General features: G+C 46.1%; 2 protein-coding genes across 2 annotated transcripts; both read left to right on the top strand.

The window, feature by feature from the left end:
• Positions 1 to 368: 368 nt before the first annotated feature.
• Positions 369 to 4,150, top strand: LOC118702134 (keratin, type I cuticular Ha1). Its single transcript, XM_036407793.1, has 7 exons — positions 369 to 775; positions 877 to 959; positions 1,304 to 1,460; positions 2,328 to 2,489; positions 2,574 to 2,699; positions 2,867 to 3,087; positions 3,740 to 4,150. Exons 1-7 carry the CDS (start codon positions 428 to 430, stop codon positions 3,891 to 3,893), a joined length of 1,251 nt encoding a protein of 416 aa, XP_036263686.1. The 5' UTR covers positions 369 to 427; the 3' UTR covers positions 3,894 to 4,150.
• Positions 4,151 to 7,878: 3,728 nt separating this feature from the next.
• LOC118702103 (keratin, type I cuticular Ha4-like) lies at positions 7,879 to 11,585 on the top strand. Its single transcript, XM_036407749.2, is given in 8 exon segments — positions 7,879 to 7,950; positions 7,952 to 8,353; positions 8,456 to 8,538; positions 9,025 to 9,181; positions 10,002 to 10,163; positions 10,248 to 10,373; positions 10,542 to 10,762; positions 11,136 to 11,585. Coding segments are annotated over 8 exon segments (1,284 nt in total). The 3' UTR covers positions 11,197 to 11,585.
• Positions 11,586 to 17,710: the final 6,125 nt, after the last annotated feature.

The following is a 17,710-nucleotide window of genomic DNA, read 5'->3' on the forward strand; positions in this document are numbered from 1 at the left end:
CTGTAGAGAGGGTATAAATGGCCTAGAAGAAGAAGTTCTGACTTAGCAAGAAGTTCAAATAAAGAATTTTATGGGACAAGAATTTTATGGGACAAGATACTCTTATGAGGAAGACAAATAACAGACTGAAGGGAAGGGCATTTGAAAAGTGGTGAAGATGTCCACACCCTCTGTAGAGAGAGTATAAATGGTCCTAGAAGAAGAAGTCCTGACTTAGCAAGAAGCTCAAGTAAAGAATTTTATGGGACAAGAGACTCTTATGAGGAAGACAAATAACAGACTGAAGGGAAGGGCATTTGAAAAGTGGTGAAGATGTCCACACCCTCTGTAGAGAGGGTATAAATGGTCCTAGAAGAAGAAGTCCTACAAGCTCCTTGGGGAGCTGGGACTCTGTTTTCAGCTGGGTGACTTGCTCCCTCCCAGCACCATGCCTTACACCTGCTACCTGCCCAACCTGAGCTGCCGCTCCAGCTGCTCCTCCAGGACCTGTGTGGCCCCCAGCTGCCACAGCACCCCTTTGCCTGGGGCCTGGAACATCCCTGCCAATGTGGGCAACTGCGGCTGGTTCTGTGAGGGCTCCTTCAATGGCAGCGAGAAGGAGACCATGCAGTTCCTGAATGACCGCCTGGCCAGCTACCTGGAGAAGGTGCGGCAGCTGGAGCGGGAGAATGCGGAGCTGGAGTGCCGCATCCAGGAGCGGTGCCAGCAGCAGGAGCCCCTGATGTGCCCCAGCTACCAGTCCTACTTCCGAACCATCGAGGAATTCCAGCAGAAGGTGAGGGGCCTTGGTTGTCAATCTGTGGTAGAGAAGTGTGGTCATCTTGACTCTAGCTTCTCCTCTTTATTGTCCTCACTAAGCGCCCTCTCATTCTCCAGATCCTGTGCACCAAGTCTGAGAACGCCCGGCTGGTGGTGCAGATTGACAACGCCAAGCTGGCCGCAGATGACTTCAGGACCAAGTGAGTTCTTTCAGAGTGTGCACTGGGTCTCACTTCTTTTGTTTAATCTCCAAAAGAAAAGGGACTCCCCGAGCTTTGTTGAACAATGGTTTGATCCATTGGTCACAAAGGATTCTGCGGGGATTGAGGGGAGCACAGCAAAGTAATCACCGAAAGAGATGAGGGCTCAAATCAGTCTATTGCTTTTTGGATCCATATTGGGTCTTGAAAGCCTCCAGAACCCTCTGTCTCCCGCTTTCACTCATTGCAGAAAGTGGAAAGACAAGAAGAATGGAGTTATCAAAGATCATCCCTGGGAGTCTTGGAGGTCTGCCATTTACTGTTCTGATCTTATCCTTGTGCAGGTACGAGACAGAACTGGGCCTGCGTCAGCTGGTAGAGTCAGACATGAATGGGCTGCGCAGGATCCTGGATGAGCTGACCCTGTGCAAGGCCGACCTGGAGGCCCAGGTGGAGTCCCTGAAGGAGGAGCTGCTCTGCCTCAAGAGGAACCATGAAGAGGTGAGGCCAGAAATGAGAAATGAAAAAACTTTATTTAGTCTCTTGCTGAGGTGGCTTTAGTGATTTCCTTTTAAAACACCCACACTTCATAATGACAGGAAAAATGAAGAGATGGAACCTATACATGGTCCCAGAAAGTTGTCTCTTTCCACCAGCTTGTGATTGGTTACCGTGTCGCAGAATGCCCACGTTGGCAGGGATATTCCAGGGTCTATTATTGTATTCATGCTATGCGAAGTAATTTCTCACCACAAAGAGCCAAAAGAGTCTACTCTTTCAAAGCCTTGGTGGAGAATAATCTGGGGCTCCTTCTTCTCTCTCCTGGGATTAAATTATTCTCTTACTTGATAGCAAGAATTATTTGATGCAAACTGGGAAAGTGGACTTCAGTAGCATCCAAGCAGGACCTTGAAAATATGTATTTTTAAAAAAATTGTTGACACTATTATAGATGTCCCCTATTTCCTCCCCCTTTGCTACCCTACAACCAACTGCATGACCCCCCTGGCCTTTTCCACAATGTTGTCTGTGTTCATGGGCTATGCATACATACATATATATATATATGTTATGTGGCTAATCTCTTCCAGTCCCCCCACTCCTCTCCCCTCTGAGAAGTGTCAGTCTGCTCCATGTGTCAACACCTATGGTCATATTTTGTACTTTCAATCCTGGTGGGATGGCACAGTCATGGTGAGGAGAGAGCTGGGCCATATAGAGCACAGATCACTTTGCCTTGAACCATCATAGAGTGTTCCACTGTTTCTTTCCTAAGGAAATAGACTAACAGGCTTCAACAAACAATGCCATTCCTTTGAGTCTCTTCTTCATTGAGGACAGTCACTCTAGCTTTTTCTGAATCCATAGGAAGTCAACACCCTGCGTTGCCAGATTGGAGACCGCCTCAACGTGGAAGTGGACGCTGCCCCCACCGTGGACCTCAACCGCGTGCTCAATGAGACCAGGTGTCAGTATGAGGCCATGGTAGAGACCAACCGCAGGGATGTGGAGGAATGGTACACCAACCAGGTAGGCATCTTGGCACATGGCCACCCAGGACCTTGGAACCCTTAAGGCAGGGTCTGATCCTGTCTCTTACCTTTGTTGTTTCAGACCCAGGAGCTGAACAAGCAGGTGGTGTCCAGCTCAGAGCAGCTGCAGACCTGCCAGGCGGAGATCATTGAGCTGAGACGCACTGTCAACGCCCTGGAGATCGAGCTGCAGGCCCAGCACAACCTGGTGGGTATTGTTCAGACCTGCTGGTGAGAAAGTTGGGAAATCAGAGTCACTGGTAGACCTTTGGGTCACAGTCTCTTTAACTCTGGAAGCTTATGACATGCATGGAACCCTACAGAGGGACATGCTAAAGGAGCAGCTCTGTGACATTCTTCCTTTCCCCCGCACAGAGGGACTCCCTGGAGAACGCGCTGATGGAGACAGAGGCCCGCTACAGCTCCCAGCTGTCCCAGGTACAGTGCATGATCACCAACGTGGAGTCTCAGCTGGCTGAGATCAGGAGTGACCTGGAGCGACAGAACCAGGAGTACCAGGTGCTGCTGGACGTCAAGGCCCGGCTGGAGTGTGAGATCAACACGTACCGGGGCCTGCTGGAGAGCGAGGATTGCAAGTGAGTACTTGGCCAGGGGTGTTTGATGAACACACACACACACACACACACACACACACACGGACTCCAGAGAAAAATTGCATGCCTTGGAAATGGAATTATGACTTCACACAGACAGGCTCAAGCAGAACTCAGAAAACACAACATGATCATCATTAAAAACATAAAATGGAAAGAATTGTTTAATGTACAAACTGAAATTGTACAGCCAAGTCTTTATATTCTAATGTGATAATATTGATGATATTTCATACGTCTTATAATACTGTGTTTTGTAGATGGTACATTTCCACTCACTACCTCATCTGGCCTTACATACAGTTAAGAGCTGGCAGGCTGGATCAGTGTTTACCCCAGTCTGTAGGGGAAGAAACTGGGCTGAGAGAAGTTCAGGGACTTTCTCAAGGTCACCAGCTGGGAATAGATAGTGTTGGGAGTCAAAGCCAGAGTTGCAGAGTTTCTGTCTAGAATTTTGGCGTTATATGGTAGGGAGACCATGTGAAATTTGACCCTCAGCTTTGTAACCACTGAGCCTCTAGCCTTTCTGTTATTGGTCAGGCCAAGTCCAGATGGGCATTCCATTCTTGGGGTCTCTCTGGTACGTATTATAAGCCTCCCTCAATTCACCTTTCCACATCATTCTTTTTGCCAGGCTGCCCTGCAATCCCTGCGCCACAACCAACGCCTGCGGCAAGCCCATTGGGCCCTGTGTCTCCAATCCCTGCACCCCCTGTGCTCCCCCTGCTCCCTGCACGCCATGCGTCCCCCGCCCCCGCTGTGGACCCTGCAGCCCCTTTGTGCACTAAGGGCTGCCAGAGGAGCCAGGAGGCAGGCCCAGGGCTCCGGAGCTTTGACCTGGCCTTGCCCTGGTTCATTCAACACACGGGCTGAAGACACAATTTGCGTGGCTGGAGACTCACCCAACCTACTCTAGATAATTCATTCCCTGCCCAGCCTTGCCTTCACCAGGGTCTGTTCCTTTGTTGCCTGTCCAGAGAACCCTCCCAAGCACCAGCAGCCTTCCTTGGAACCTCCTAATAAACTTGACTTCCCTGGCAAAACAGATGCCTTTCTCATTGGTATTCATTCGTTTCGCCACACCCACCCCTGGAGAACTCTATAAAAAGCCACTTGAAAGTCAGGCCATATAATGACTGACTCTTGCATACAGAGCCGTTCTATGCCCAGCGGGCAGAGGGCTGGCCTGGCACCCATGGGTGAGGCTGGGTGGCAGGAGGGAGGGCAGGGCAGCTGCAGAGCTATGGCTCCTCTCTCTCCCTGACCATTCCTATAATAGATTCTCCCCACCCCCTTCTCTTGACCTGGACATCTCCTAAAGCTGACTGTACTCAAAGGCATGAGCTGGAGGCCAGAAAGAGAGAGGCTCTGGAAAGTTCATCTTCTCTAGGCAGGAAGTTATAGGGCCCGGCACTGTATCACCTGGATGACGGGGGGTCCCACAACCTCAGGAACACCTAGTGAAGGGACCCTCTGATGTGTATGCCCTGTGTAGTGTAGGTGGGTCATTACCAGCCTGGGCTTCAGCTGCTCGTTTCCCCTCTGGGCTCTGAGGCTTAGAGACTCCTCAACTCCTCACTTGATATCCCTGCCTTTCTCAATGCAGTCCAACCAGTACCTGATGAATACCTGCTCCATGCAGACCCTAGGCTGCAGAGAGGGAAGACACATAAAAACAGTCCTGGCTGCAAGTTATTCACAATTTGTTAAAAGGCTTAAAAATCATCCCCAGGGAGTGCTGTTATAAGCCATGGTCCCTGGCCTTGTGACCAAAGGCTGGAGAGGCAAGCAGATCATGGGATACTGAAGGGGATAGTAGCATTCATCGAGAATGGGGATCTTTCTTTAATTCTAATGAAGAGCCATGAAAGTGATAAGCATCTATTTGCTAAAACCTCAGAAGAAGGGATCAGAGACCAAAGGGGGGTCTAATTTTCCCCATTAATTTGATCATCACACCAGGCTTCCTGAGGCTGGTATCAGACCCCACATTAGTGGAACACAGTCTTGTGTACTAAAATAATAAAATGGATTAAAAAATATTTTTAAATAAAGCAACTATTTATTCTTTCTACTATAACTTTCCCCTTGATTTTTTTTTTTAATCCTTATTTTCAAAGCTTGAATTTCGGGATGGATTCAGATTTGCATGTTTGGCTGCTTGGTTTGTGAGAAGCCTCTGACCTGAACTTCCTTCTCTCATGTGGTTCACCACCAAGTCTGTGATTTCCTCCAAATCCAAGGTCAAGTTCGGTTCAGAGGTCCTGCCTAATTTTGCTTGTTCATTGATTGCATATCCTGCTTACATATATTAGTATTTTACAATAATGCTGAAGTAATTCTAAAAGCTCATGTGGTAGGCAGAATACCTGCTCTCCTCCCCTGCAAAGGTGTCCATGTCCCAATTCTAGGAATGTGGAATATATTAATTTACACACAGAGGAAAATTAAGGTCTCAGATGGAATTAAAATTGCAAACCAGCTGCCTTTATATTGGGGGATTATTTTGGATTAGCTGGTGGGCCCAATGTAATCACAATGGTTCTTAAAAGTGGAAGAGGGAGGGACAAGAGAGACAGAGGGAGATGTGACTGTGGACATAGGTCAGAGCGATGTGACAGGAGAAGCACTTGACCCATCACTGCAGGATTTGAAGAAGGGCCTCCGAGCCAAGGAATGCAGGTACCCTCCAGGTGTTGAAAAAGGCAGGGAAATGGATTCTTCCCTGGAGCCTGCAGAAAGGAGCACAGGCCCACCCATACCTTCATTATGTTTTTAAAATTGTGGTAAAATACATATAACAGAGAATGTACCACTTTAACCATTTTTAGTGTACGATTCAGGGCCATTACATGCATTCAGCACTGTTGTAGCCATCACCACTATCCATTTCCAGAACTTCATCATCCCAAACTGAAACTCTACTCATTAAACCTCTCAATCCTACCTGCCCTGAGCCCCTGGAACAACCTCGATTCGACTCCCTATCCGTCTGAGTTGGACTATTCTAAATACTCTTTTCTAAATCCCCACTCAACTCCGAGAGGAGTGTATTTTCTACTCAGCTCTATTTGATACTCTATGGCCCAGGACCATCTTCTGATGAGGGCCCCAGGTCCCTTCTCAGTTGGCATGTCCAGTGAGTGCTCTTTGATGATCTGGTTTATTGGCTCCTGAGCTTTCTTGGTCTGAACTCTAAGCCCACTGGGCATATCACTCTCCGATGTTTGACTTTTCCCCAGGCTTACAAGCTAGTAAATATTTTTGCTGATTCTTTTCCTTTCTGTTTCCCTGAAAATTTTATAGTTATGGAATAGAGATAAAGCACTTTTTTCATCCTCGTACCTGGGGCCAAAGTCATTGCTGGAGCCCTTTGAGGCCTGAGACTGCTGTCAGATCTACAGGTGGGAGAGCACTGCCCAGGAGTCTCAGCATTTTCCTCTATAAAAGCCCATTTCATTACTTCCAGGCATCACACCTCATCACAAGTTTGTGGTATTTGTCACTTTTAACCTCCATTCTACTGAGGAGCAAAGCAATATGTCTGTCCTTGGAGCTGGTATCAAAATTCATGATCTCATTTCTGTGTCTTCTTCCAGTTCTTGTGCTTGGACACTCCATGACCTTGTCCTTGACTCATATCTCCAGTTCAGTGGTTGGCAACTGATGGTCCAAGGATCACTGGTGGTCCTTGAGGTCTGAAAGGTTGGCAACTGCTCTTCTAATTCACAATGAGGTAGGATGGCCCAGGCAGACTTGAACCTACCTATATGTGTCATTGGACAAGTTAAATTTCTCCCCAGTGTCTCAGAGTCTTCATCAATGATATTGATGACAGCAATAGAATCCAAACTCTTTGAGTGAGACAGGAACACTGTGTGTGAAGGGTCCCATAGGCTACCTGACTAGAAAGTGATCTATTGGGATTCATTTTCTTCCTTCCTCACTATCTGTGCCTCCGTTTTCTCTTCCATGAATTCAAATCCTTCGAACTATAAAATTCTTTGATTCTAAGCCATGAAACTCATTGCTGAAATGAAGATTGGTAGATTTTTTCTGAAAAGGGCTGATAGTAAATATTTTAGGCTTTTCATGCCATATGGTTTTTGTTGCAACTACTCAACTCTGCCACTGTAGAATGAAAGCACCACAGATAATGTCTAAATGAGTGAACATGACTATGTGCGGATAAAACTTTATTTACAAAAAAGGGCAAGAGGCTAAACTCTGCTTTAGGACTATGCCTGCCCATTCCACTGGTTTCATTGCCCAACCATAAATACTCAATTATTTTCAGACTCTTCATTACTGACAAATTCTCTAAGCCCCCAACTAATATTCTCATAGAGTAAGGCTCAGGATCCTTGCAGCTGATACAGGATGAATTTTTGCTGAAAGACAAGTTGTACTGAACACAAATGTGAATACACTTGGGAGAAGATGGCCACCAGTAGACTGTTTACTCTGAACTCTCTCTCTAAGGATTCCAGTGGCAGGTCCTCATGGGTGAGGAGTCCCAAACAACTCCACCCCATGTCCCTGGCTATCCTCCCCTCTGAGTAATGGGGAGGACCATTTGGAGTTGTAATGATTCTGTCTCCTTTGAAGCCACCTGATGAAACTCTGTTTTTACCAACCATCAGTACCCAGGAGAAGCCCGTGTGACACAAGATGAATGGAATAATTTTATGGGATGAAGGAAGACTCTGTGGAGGCATCTAACAAGCATATTTTGGAGAAAAAAAATTACCTGAAGCATTAGGAAAGAAAACTATGCAACACGCCAAACCCCCAGCCACAATAAAGGGTATAAAAGGACCATGGAGGAAGGAGAGACTCAAACCTCACCCATATCCACCTCCATCAGCTCGTCTGCTGTTCCATCACCTCTCCCAGTACCATGCCTTACAACTGTTGTCTGTCCAACCTGAGCTGCGGCTCTAGCTGCCCCTCCCGGCCCTGTGTGGCCCCCAGCTGCCATGACATCCCTCTACCTGGGGCCTGCAACATCCCCGCCAATGTGGGCAACTGCGGCTGGTTCTGTGAGGGCTCCTTCAATGGCAGCGAGAAGGAGACCATGCAGTTCCTGAATGACCGCCTGGCCAGCTACCTGGAGAAGGTGCGGCAGCTGGAGCGGGAGAATGCGGAGCTGGAGTGCCGCATCCAGGAGCGGTGCCAGCAGCAGGAGCCCCTGATGTGCCCCAGCTACCAGTCCTACTTCCGGACCATCGAGGAGCTGCAGCAGAAGGTGAGGGGCGGGGTATGTGGGGGCACAGCAGCAGCTGGATGTCTTTGAACAATAAGAAGTTCTCAAGTTCATGGGGTCCTCACAGTGGAACCTTGTTTTCAGATTCTGTGTGCCAAGTCTGAGAACGCCAGGCTGGTGATACAGATCGACAATGCCAAGCTGGCCTCTGATGACTTCAGAACCAAGTATGTTGAAGCTTTTCGGCCACGTAACCACCAATGTCCCTAGGGCTCCTTCCTGGCCCGGTGGGCCTAATGTTGCCTGGAGGAGGAGAGGAAGCCATTGCCCCTTTATATTTCTCCTCTGATGGCTGGAGCCCAGATTCATATGCTATCTACTCTTCAGTTCCTATTGGTCCTTCTTAAACTCCGGAATTCAGAAATTGAAGTTAACTATTGGAGAATGGATTGGTTTGGTGGTATATTAACCAACAACATTGAGAGGAGAGTGAGAGACGCCATTCCAGGAATCCCCATGGGCACCTTTGGGTGTTAGGATGAGTCCAGTCCCCTTCAGACTATTCATGCAGAGATCAAGGAACACAAGGAAAAGAAGGGATGGAACACTGTGTCAGTTCAAAGACAGCAAGGCAATGCCATTCCAACAGGACATGGGGCAGGGAGATGGGCTTCCTTCCTGGCTCCTCCTCCCACTCCAACATGTGTGTGCAGGTACGAGATGGAGCGCTCCTCCCGGCAGCTGGTGGAGTCAGACATAAACAGCCTGCGCAGGATCCTGGATGAGCTGACCCTGTGCAAGGCTGACCTGGAGGCCCAGGTGGAGTCCCTGAAGGAGGAGCTGCTCTGCCTCAAGAAGAACCACGAGGAGGTGAGAGGGGGGAAAAACCAACAACAATAGGCTTCAGAGTTAACCCGTCAGCATCAGGTATGAGGAGGCACTTGCCATTAGGACCCCTGGTTGGTACCTTCTCTGAAGAACTCAGGGCCAGTTCAGGGAATAAGGACGCTATGTCCATAGTGTACAACAAGGTGCTGAGGAAGGAAATCCAGGTTCTCTGTTGGCCACTGTTGGGTCCCTAATTTGGTGGTAGAGATTGAAAAAAGAAAAAAGAAAAAAAAGACATAAGACATAGCCCCTCTCTTCAAAGGCTCCACAGTCTTGTCTCTAGTCTGGGGAGACAACAATGTAAAAACATCATATAATCCCAGCAGAGGGAAATAAGTGCTAGATGAAATGTACTAGTATGAGCAGCCCTGAGAACAATCCAGTCTGCTTGAAAGTAACTCTTCTCAGAGGCATGTTATGGAGAGTGGGAAAACTTCAGTACTTGGGTGTTGTAATCTGAGAGAGGGAGCTGAACAAAGACACGAAGTGGCAGAGGGAGGTATATTTGAGAACGGCCCATGAATGGGTATGGCTGGGCATGTGGTACCTGGAGGGATGTGACAGGAAATGACAAAGGACCTGCGCATAGCCAGGAGTTAAGACTTTGTCTTATAGGAGATGTAGGTGTATTTCAGTTTTCCCAGAAAGGAATAGATGTGACCCTTATTTGGGTTTATTTTTATATAATATCTGTGTCAGTCTTTGGAAAAGTCAGGATATTCTTTTCAGTGAACTTTTTGACTATTGCAGGAAGATAGCAGATCTATTTCTGTGGGTTCACACCTTCCCCTTCCTCCACCAGGAAGTCAACACCCTGCGTTGCCAGATTGGAGACCGCCTCAACGTGGAAGTGGACGCTGCCCCCACCGTGGACCTCAACCGCGTGCTCAATGAGACCAGGTGTCAGTATGAGGCCCTGGTGGAGACCAACCGCAGGGACGTGGAGGAATGGTACACCAACCAGGTGGGCATCTCGGCACGAGGCCACCCAGGACCTCGGGACCCTTAAGGCAGGGTCTGATCCTGTCTCTTACCTTTGGTGTTTCAGACCCAGGAGCTGAACAAGCAGGTGGTGTCCAGCTCAGAGCAGCTGCAGACCTGCCAGGCAGAGATCATTGAGCTGAGACGCACGGTCAATGCCCTGGAGATCGAGCTGCAGGCCCAGCACAACCTGGTGGGTATTGTTCAGACCTGCTGGTGAGAAAGTCAGGAAATCAGAGTCACTAATAGGCCTTTTGGGTCACAGTCTCTTTAACTCTGGAATCTTGTGACTTCTATGGAACCTTAAGGAGGGACATGCTAAAAGAGCAGCTCTGTGACATTCTTCCTCTCCCCTGCACAGAGGGACTCCCTGGAGAACACGCTGACAGAGACGGAGGCCCGCTACAGCTCCCAGCTGTCCCAGGTGCAGTGCATGATCACCAACGTGGAGGAGCAGCTCGGTGAGATCAGATGCGACCTGGAGCGGCAGAACCAGGAGTACCAGGTGCTGCTGGATGTCAAGACCCGGCTGGAGTGTGAGATCAACACGTACCGGAACCTTCTGGAGAGTGAGGACTGCAAGTGAGTATGAGGCAAAATATTTCTGGGGAAGTATATGTGGGACTAATGACACTGTAGACTCACATGTCGGCCATATTTTCAACTCACCCAATAACATTAAGCAAGTGTCTACCATGTGACAGTTAAACTTATATGTAAGGTCAAAGGTAAAGTGCATATATCCCCTGCCTCAGAGAGCTAACAATAGAGGTAATATTTTTAAAAGGACAAGTTTCCACTTCTACCCATGTCATTCTGGGGAAGGGAAAAGGATTAGGTAATAATCACATTTGATTCCAACTAACTCCACCACTGTGAATTCATAGGTTGTTTCATTAAACTTGGTGTTTTCTCTATCCTCTCCCTAATGCATTCTAAAACTGTTTTCTCCCAGCCTCCCCTGCAACCCGTGCGCCACCACCAATGCTTGCGGAAACTCCTGTGGACCCTGTTAAAAGGTTGCTATTTACTTAAATACTGACATCCTCTTTGAAGATGACAATGAAGCCATTTACATCAAACCTGGAAAAGGTTCCTAGGTACTACTTCGCTGGAGCTCAGGTGCCTTTAGACACCTTGCCATGCCAACTGTGATATTTCTAGACATGGAAATGCTTTCCAGATCCAACAAGCAAAGACACATCATCAACTTCCAATGTCTGAAAAACTCCCTTCCATTGAAGGTTGAGTCTCTGTATCTGAGGATGTCCAACTTCCTGTAATCGAGCTCCAGGTATTATTTTAGGGCGTTCCCATACATATTACATTTCCTGCTTTCCTGGCTTCTTTGGTATTCTCTGGAATGCAAGGAGGCTACTTCATTTACTTCCCAATAAACTTTATTTCTCTGGCATTGTAAATGTGTTTCTCATTCATATTCATGCATTGTAAAGTACTTCTCATGGCTGCTCCATAAAAAATACCCCTTCATTAGGATGTTGGCGTGAGTTGAATGACTGAACCCAGCCACCGTCTTCCAGTGAGAGAAGGCTGTCCCCAGGGAGGCTCCCACCAAGGGAAGACCATGAAGCAAACCTGGCCTTCAACACTTGATGCCCATCTTGTTTTGGCTGCAGGGCCCTTGATAATTCTGAGACTCATCTCCAACCTCACTGCTCTTTCCCACTGCACCTTCAACACTGTGAAATTCTCTGCTTCCCTTTCTCCTACACTGTGAAGACCAGCTTCTATAGAAACTGCTCAAAAACAGCTACCTTATCCTCTCAACATCTTGGCTGCACCTGTATGACCTATATGCATATCTGTCCTTCCTCCAAAATGTACCTTCAGTGATTTCCTGCACACTCTGGGTCCTCTTCTTCTATCTCTGACAACCCATCCATGGACTCTCAATTAGCCAACTTCCACATTTTGTCCCAAATAGAAGACATGCCCATATCCTTGGCTCTTTGTTTTGCTCTTTCCACATCCCTATTCAGGAAGAGCTAGCACCTCTATGCTGATGATGCCGAAATCTCACTCTCACCTCAGCTACAGCTTTGCTTGCCATAGGACAGTTTCACTTGGTATCAGGCCATCACGGCTCATTTAATGGAACTAAAACTTATCTTTGCCAAACTGGTTCATCTTGTACTCACTTATTATGCCCAATATTTTTTTAATCAAAAGATCCTTTAAATGGAGGCAGGCGTGTCTCCTTCTCTTCAAGTTTACTTTTTCTCTCAAGGTCTTTGCTCATATTATTGATATAATGTTCTTCCATGACCTCTTTATCTTTTATTTCCTATAATTCCAAAACAGGCCAATGTTCATTAAATCTCCTCCAACAAACATTGATTCTACCTTACCTCCCAGTTGCCTCATTTCTGAATTATTTAAACTCTCAAGTCTATCGGTCACTTTATAGATTATCCATTTAACTTATTGCTATCTCACCAACACAATCACAATCATTTATCTGGCATGTGTGCCAGTACAATGAGGGGTGCTGAGAACACAGAAATAAGTGAACCCCAATCTTGGCCCACAGCACATTTAGAGTTCAGGGTAGATAAGACAAAGAGATAACTGCCACACACTAATCAATGTCTCAAGAAAGTTGTAACTAAAGAATGATGAATTTCTGAGGTCTGAGGAAGTGATAAGAAGAGGCTCCAAGAAGAAGGTAGCACTCAATCAGGATTTGAAAACCAAATCTGTTTATATAAATTTTGTCTGCCTGTCTCATTGACTACACTGTTTTCATCTGATCAAAATCTAGTGCAAACCATGAAATACTATCAGTGGAATAAACAGGGAATAGTATTACTGGTGAGGATTCATGAGAAGGACATTAAAACTTTATATACTTCCAACCTCTATCTGCTACAACTGCATGGCATTAGCATAATTCTGAAATATAGTTTTATGGGATATGTTTGGACACATGAATGTGTGTAGGACTGGGAAGAGGGAAAGTTTTACCAAGCATGAACTTTGCCTGGTAAGGAGATGAAGCAGGAGGTGTGTCTAGAGCCTGACAGACCAATTTGTAGCCTGGAACAGAGGATATATGTGCCAGTGGAAGATGCAACTGCAAAGTAGTTAGGTAAAATCACATCTGGCAGTGCACTGAGTGGTTATCTGTGAGATTTGCTTGTAACAGAGGTTGGCAGATGATATATCAGGCAGTTATGAATAGGCTGGGTTGTGGTGGGTCCTAGAAGATGGTGGGATTAGGTGAGAAAGAAGGAAGATCTATCAGGAGTCTGGTAAAAAACAAGGACTGAGATGGGTGGAGGTGGAAGAATGAGCAGGGCAAGAGTGGGGTGGGTTTCAGAGGCTCAGCTTCAGATATGGAAGCTGATTGGAGGTAGAACAATGGAGTGAGGTGAAAGGTAACTATAATACTGATTGGATACCTACGATGGGTCAACATGTGTGAAGTTTTTGAGCCGGAGAAAATGAAACAACAGTGGATCTCGAGTGGAAAGAACTGGAAAAAAGACTACATTTGGGAGAGACACTGGAGTTACCTAACTATAGTTAGAGCTGCAGGAGTTGTTAACATTGTCAAGGGAAGGTTTTAGAGTATGGAGGGACCTGGGGGACCACTGATAGAAATGATAGAGCAGGCCTGAAGCTCTCTAAAGCCTTGGCATGAGGTTCTGCCTTGGGTAACTTGGTCCTTGAAGATAAAGATGGCATTTGGGTAAAAGCAGTTGGAGAAAGAAGTGGAGGAACAGCCAAAGTGACACAGAAGTAAAAAGAACTCACAGTTGTTGGTTTTTAATACATATTTTTATTGATTTCAGAGAGGAAGAGGGAGATAGGAACATCAATAATGAGAGAGAATCATTGATTTGCTACCTTCTGTATACCTTTTATTGGGGATTGAGCCACAACCCAGGCATGTGCCCTGACCGGAAATTGAACTGTGACCTCCTGCTTCATAGGTCAACTCCAACCACTGTGCCATGCCAGTTGGGCTGAAGTCAGAGATGAGAATTCAGACAAATCCACTGGAAACAGCAATGGGAATATAAAATGGGGGATGTAAAAGTGCATGGGATGCTGGGAAAAGGAGCCGTATTTCAGTGGCTCTTTCAATCTGTCTCAAATCATCAGCTTGATAGTGACCTTATCGAAGAAGTTCAAAGCAACACATTCACACTAAACATAAAGCTTACTTTGCTCTATCCTCTGTGGGCTACTAAAAAACGTTTTCGCCCCTGCTGGCCCCTTGGATCTGCAGAGCAGTCCCATAACAGGTTCTCATTCTGTCTGAGTCCAGCTTTCCCAGGAGACTAGGACAATTAAGTCCCATTGCTTTAGGTCACTTCATGTTCTTTTTGACTTCTCTGTTCTAAACTGTGCAGAATTAAAAACATAATGAGGAATCTTGAATTATTTTTCTTACGTGGTTTGTCCCTTTTGGCTGCTGTTGGGACTCCATTTCCATTGTGACTCCAAGAATGAGCATAAGAGAAGCAATGGTGGCCTTGGGGAGGGTTTGTGGAATGATCCCAGAATCCCATCTTGAGGTCTTTTCCTCTCTTTGCTCAGGGCATCTTGCTACTGACCTGGCACATTTTCTGCACATCTCTCCTTGGAAACCCTGTTTGAGCATCTTCTCAGAGCCAAAGCTGTGGGCTCAGTTCTTGGGTTACCATCACAATTCCTCCCCTCAATGTTGTGAGGCTGGGAAGTTGATAACCTGGCAACAGTCCCTTTTATAAAGCAGTCTATGGAAGTCTTATATGCTGATCTCATGAGCAGCTCTCACTGGGGCTGGCTCAACATAATGGGCTAGGAGTGTTGGTACTGACAGTGTGTGCTTCTCTAATTTCCAGTGGGTGACTTTTCATCTGTCTTTGGCATAAGTCATTCCCCCTGCTCGGTGTATGCCTATCGATACTATTGTTGGCCTCTCCTTGCCATGTGTACACATTAAAATACAATAATTGGCAAGTGGTCCAATATGTTTCTTTACTGAATTTATTCGAGTAACATTGGTTAATAACATGATATATAATAGGTTTCATGTGTATAATTCTATAATGCAACGTCTGTATACTGTTTTGTGTTCACCACCCTAACTCAAGTCTCCATTTATCATGGTGAGAATTTCAAGTGCCAGGACCTGGCCACATGGGAAGATGGTTTTGGGGGGTGGAGAGGATCCTAATGACTTTAAAGTCCTGCCACAGGGAGGATGGCCTCAGCAGAAGGTCTTCCCTGACTCCACTCCTTGGTTAACTACCACTGATGAGTTTGCGTGTGATCTTTCCCACGAAAATAGCCTCAGCTTCCATCATAAATAGTATCCTTAAATCTCAACTGCAATTTGCTCACATCTGGAATCCAAAAGCCTTACCACAGCGTCTGCCACAATTACATGGGCAGGTGTAAAACCTTTCTGTTTGTTAGGATTTGATTTGCTCATCATGTTTATTGAAAGGTCATTGACTAGAGGCAATGCCATTGCTTATGCAAAGGCAAGAATTCTCAACACACAGTAAGTGGAATAAATAAAGAGCAATTGTCTTGAAACTACTTGAAACCTGGCTCTTTTCTCCATAGACCCAAGTCCTCTTGACCATCATTACCTAACAACCATGTAGTTATGCAGCCATCATGGTTACTGCTACTCAAAAGTGGAAATAGTCGTGTTTTCTAAATTGTGCCTTCCACTATTGAATATATAAGGATACTCCCCTCTGGATTATTCCATTCTGACTCACATAGAAGCTATAGTAATGGTTATAGGGATTCCCATGGGCATATGTACACTATATGCCTATTCTTTAAAATGTACCATTGTCTAGATTTTCCTTTTTTGAAGCTTGGAGAATAGAAGAATGGGAGAAAGACAGAGAAAAGCCTATGAATCCAGCTACTCAGTTTATGTTATTTGATCTCAGCCAGTATAGGGCTTCAGTCAGTCTGGCACTTACTTGAAACCCACACACCCATTCCACTTCTTGCGAAAGGTAGAGAGTCAGGCAGGAGGGGCAGAGAGGTGTGGATCGTGAACATGGGTGAAGATGCCAGCACCTTCAGAACACACACTCTGGGAGAGCACACCTTTCCTCCAAAGGTGCTGTCTTTTATGAACGTGTATTTTTAAAAATATACATTTTTAATGATTTCAAAGAAGAAAAAAAAAACAGAAAGAAACATCAATGATGATAAAAAAACAAAACAAAAACAACCATTGATTGACTGCCTCCTGCAGGCCCCACAATGGGGACTGAGCAGGCATGCAGGAGGCATGTGCCCAGACTGGGAATTGAGCCATGACCTCCTGATTCACAGTTCAACGCTCAACCACTGAGCCACACCAGCTGGACTAAAAGTGTATTTGAAACTACATCTTGGAAATGACTTTTAGAATCACCCAAGAAAACACATCTTATTATTTTATAGTGACAACAGGTTTCTTACCCATCTAAGACGCTCTTTAGTTTGGTTATTTATCCCACTCACTAGAGTTGGTTCTGAATGATATCTGATTGATTCCAAAAATAAACACACCCTCAGAAGGCGAAGATTTGCCTTTAAATAAAGATGAGCAAAAGAAATGTCCCAGGCTGTGAGGACAAGCTTGAAGAAGGGGTGATCTGAGTATTGGCAGTCAGGGTGGAATCAGTAGGAGCTTCCAATAGGAAGTATTTTAAGGAGTCATTTTCATATTTTGAGCACTGGTCGATTAAACATAAAATTTTCATAGTTCCTACATCCGTCTGGAATAGCATGAGGGCAGAATATCTGTTTGCCAAAACATATTGATGGTCATAAGATGCCACTAAGCATGTAACAATGCGGTGGCTTTTCACAGTCACATCCTTTGGAGAACTGGGCTCAGGTGTCAAAGCCACCGAGGACTTCTTTTTTCTAGCTTTTGGTGGGCATTACACTTCCCCACCAAGCAGACTTCCTTCTGTTAGAATGAAACATCCTTATTTTCTTTGGTAGAGTCCAGGCTTTCATTTTCTGATCCATTCTAACATGGGAGCGTATGGCCTAGGAGTGGTTGAGTCCCATTGAATTCAACCCTTTTGTGTACTGTTGCATCTCAGTAGTGAGAAGATCGGAAGAGAGACTCTTAGGGATGGAGAGAGCTCGGCCTTTGGACTCAGAGAGTTCGGAGTTTGAATATTAGCTCCACCATGGAGGAGCTTGCTGTCCTCATCTACAAACCCTGCAGGGTTTGGGGAGGACTGCAGCAGATGATGCATCAGAGGTGCTTAGCGCAATGGGTGCTCAGAAAGCAGGAGCCATTCTAATAATAGTCATACTGTGGGTAAGCACATGGTACAATCTTCTGTAGGTCCCAAGATGTTAGTTTTCTTCATGTTCTGTGAACACTGAGGAAGAGCAGAAATGGAGCCTGGGGGTGTCCTGTAACCTCTTCTCCCCCCTCCCTCCCATTAGGAAGAGGCTGCCATGCCTCCTCCTGCGCTGGATGGCATGGCTAAGGGACATTGAGCTGGATGGCCTCCTAAGTCCTTTCTGGCCTCAGCTTCC

This window comes from Pipistrellus kuhlii, unplaced genomic scaffold, assembly GCF_014108245.1.
Source record: "Pipistrellus kuhlii isolate mPipKuh1 unplaced genomic scaffold, mPipKuh1.p scaffold_m20_p_37, whole genome shotgun sequence".
Classification (NCBI taxonomy): domain Eukaryota; kingdom Metazoa; phylum Chordata; class Mammalia; order Chiroptera; family Vespertilionidae; genus Pipistrellus; species Pipistrellus kuhlii.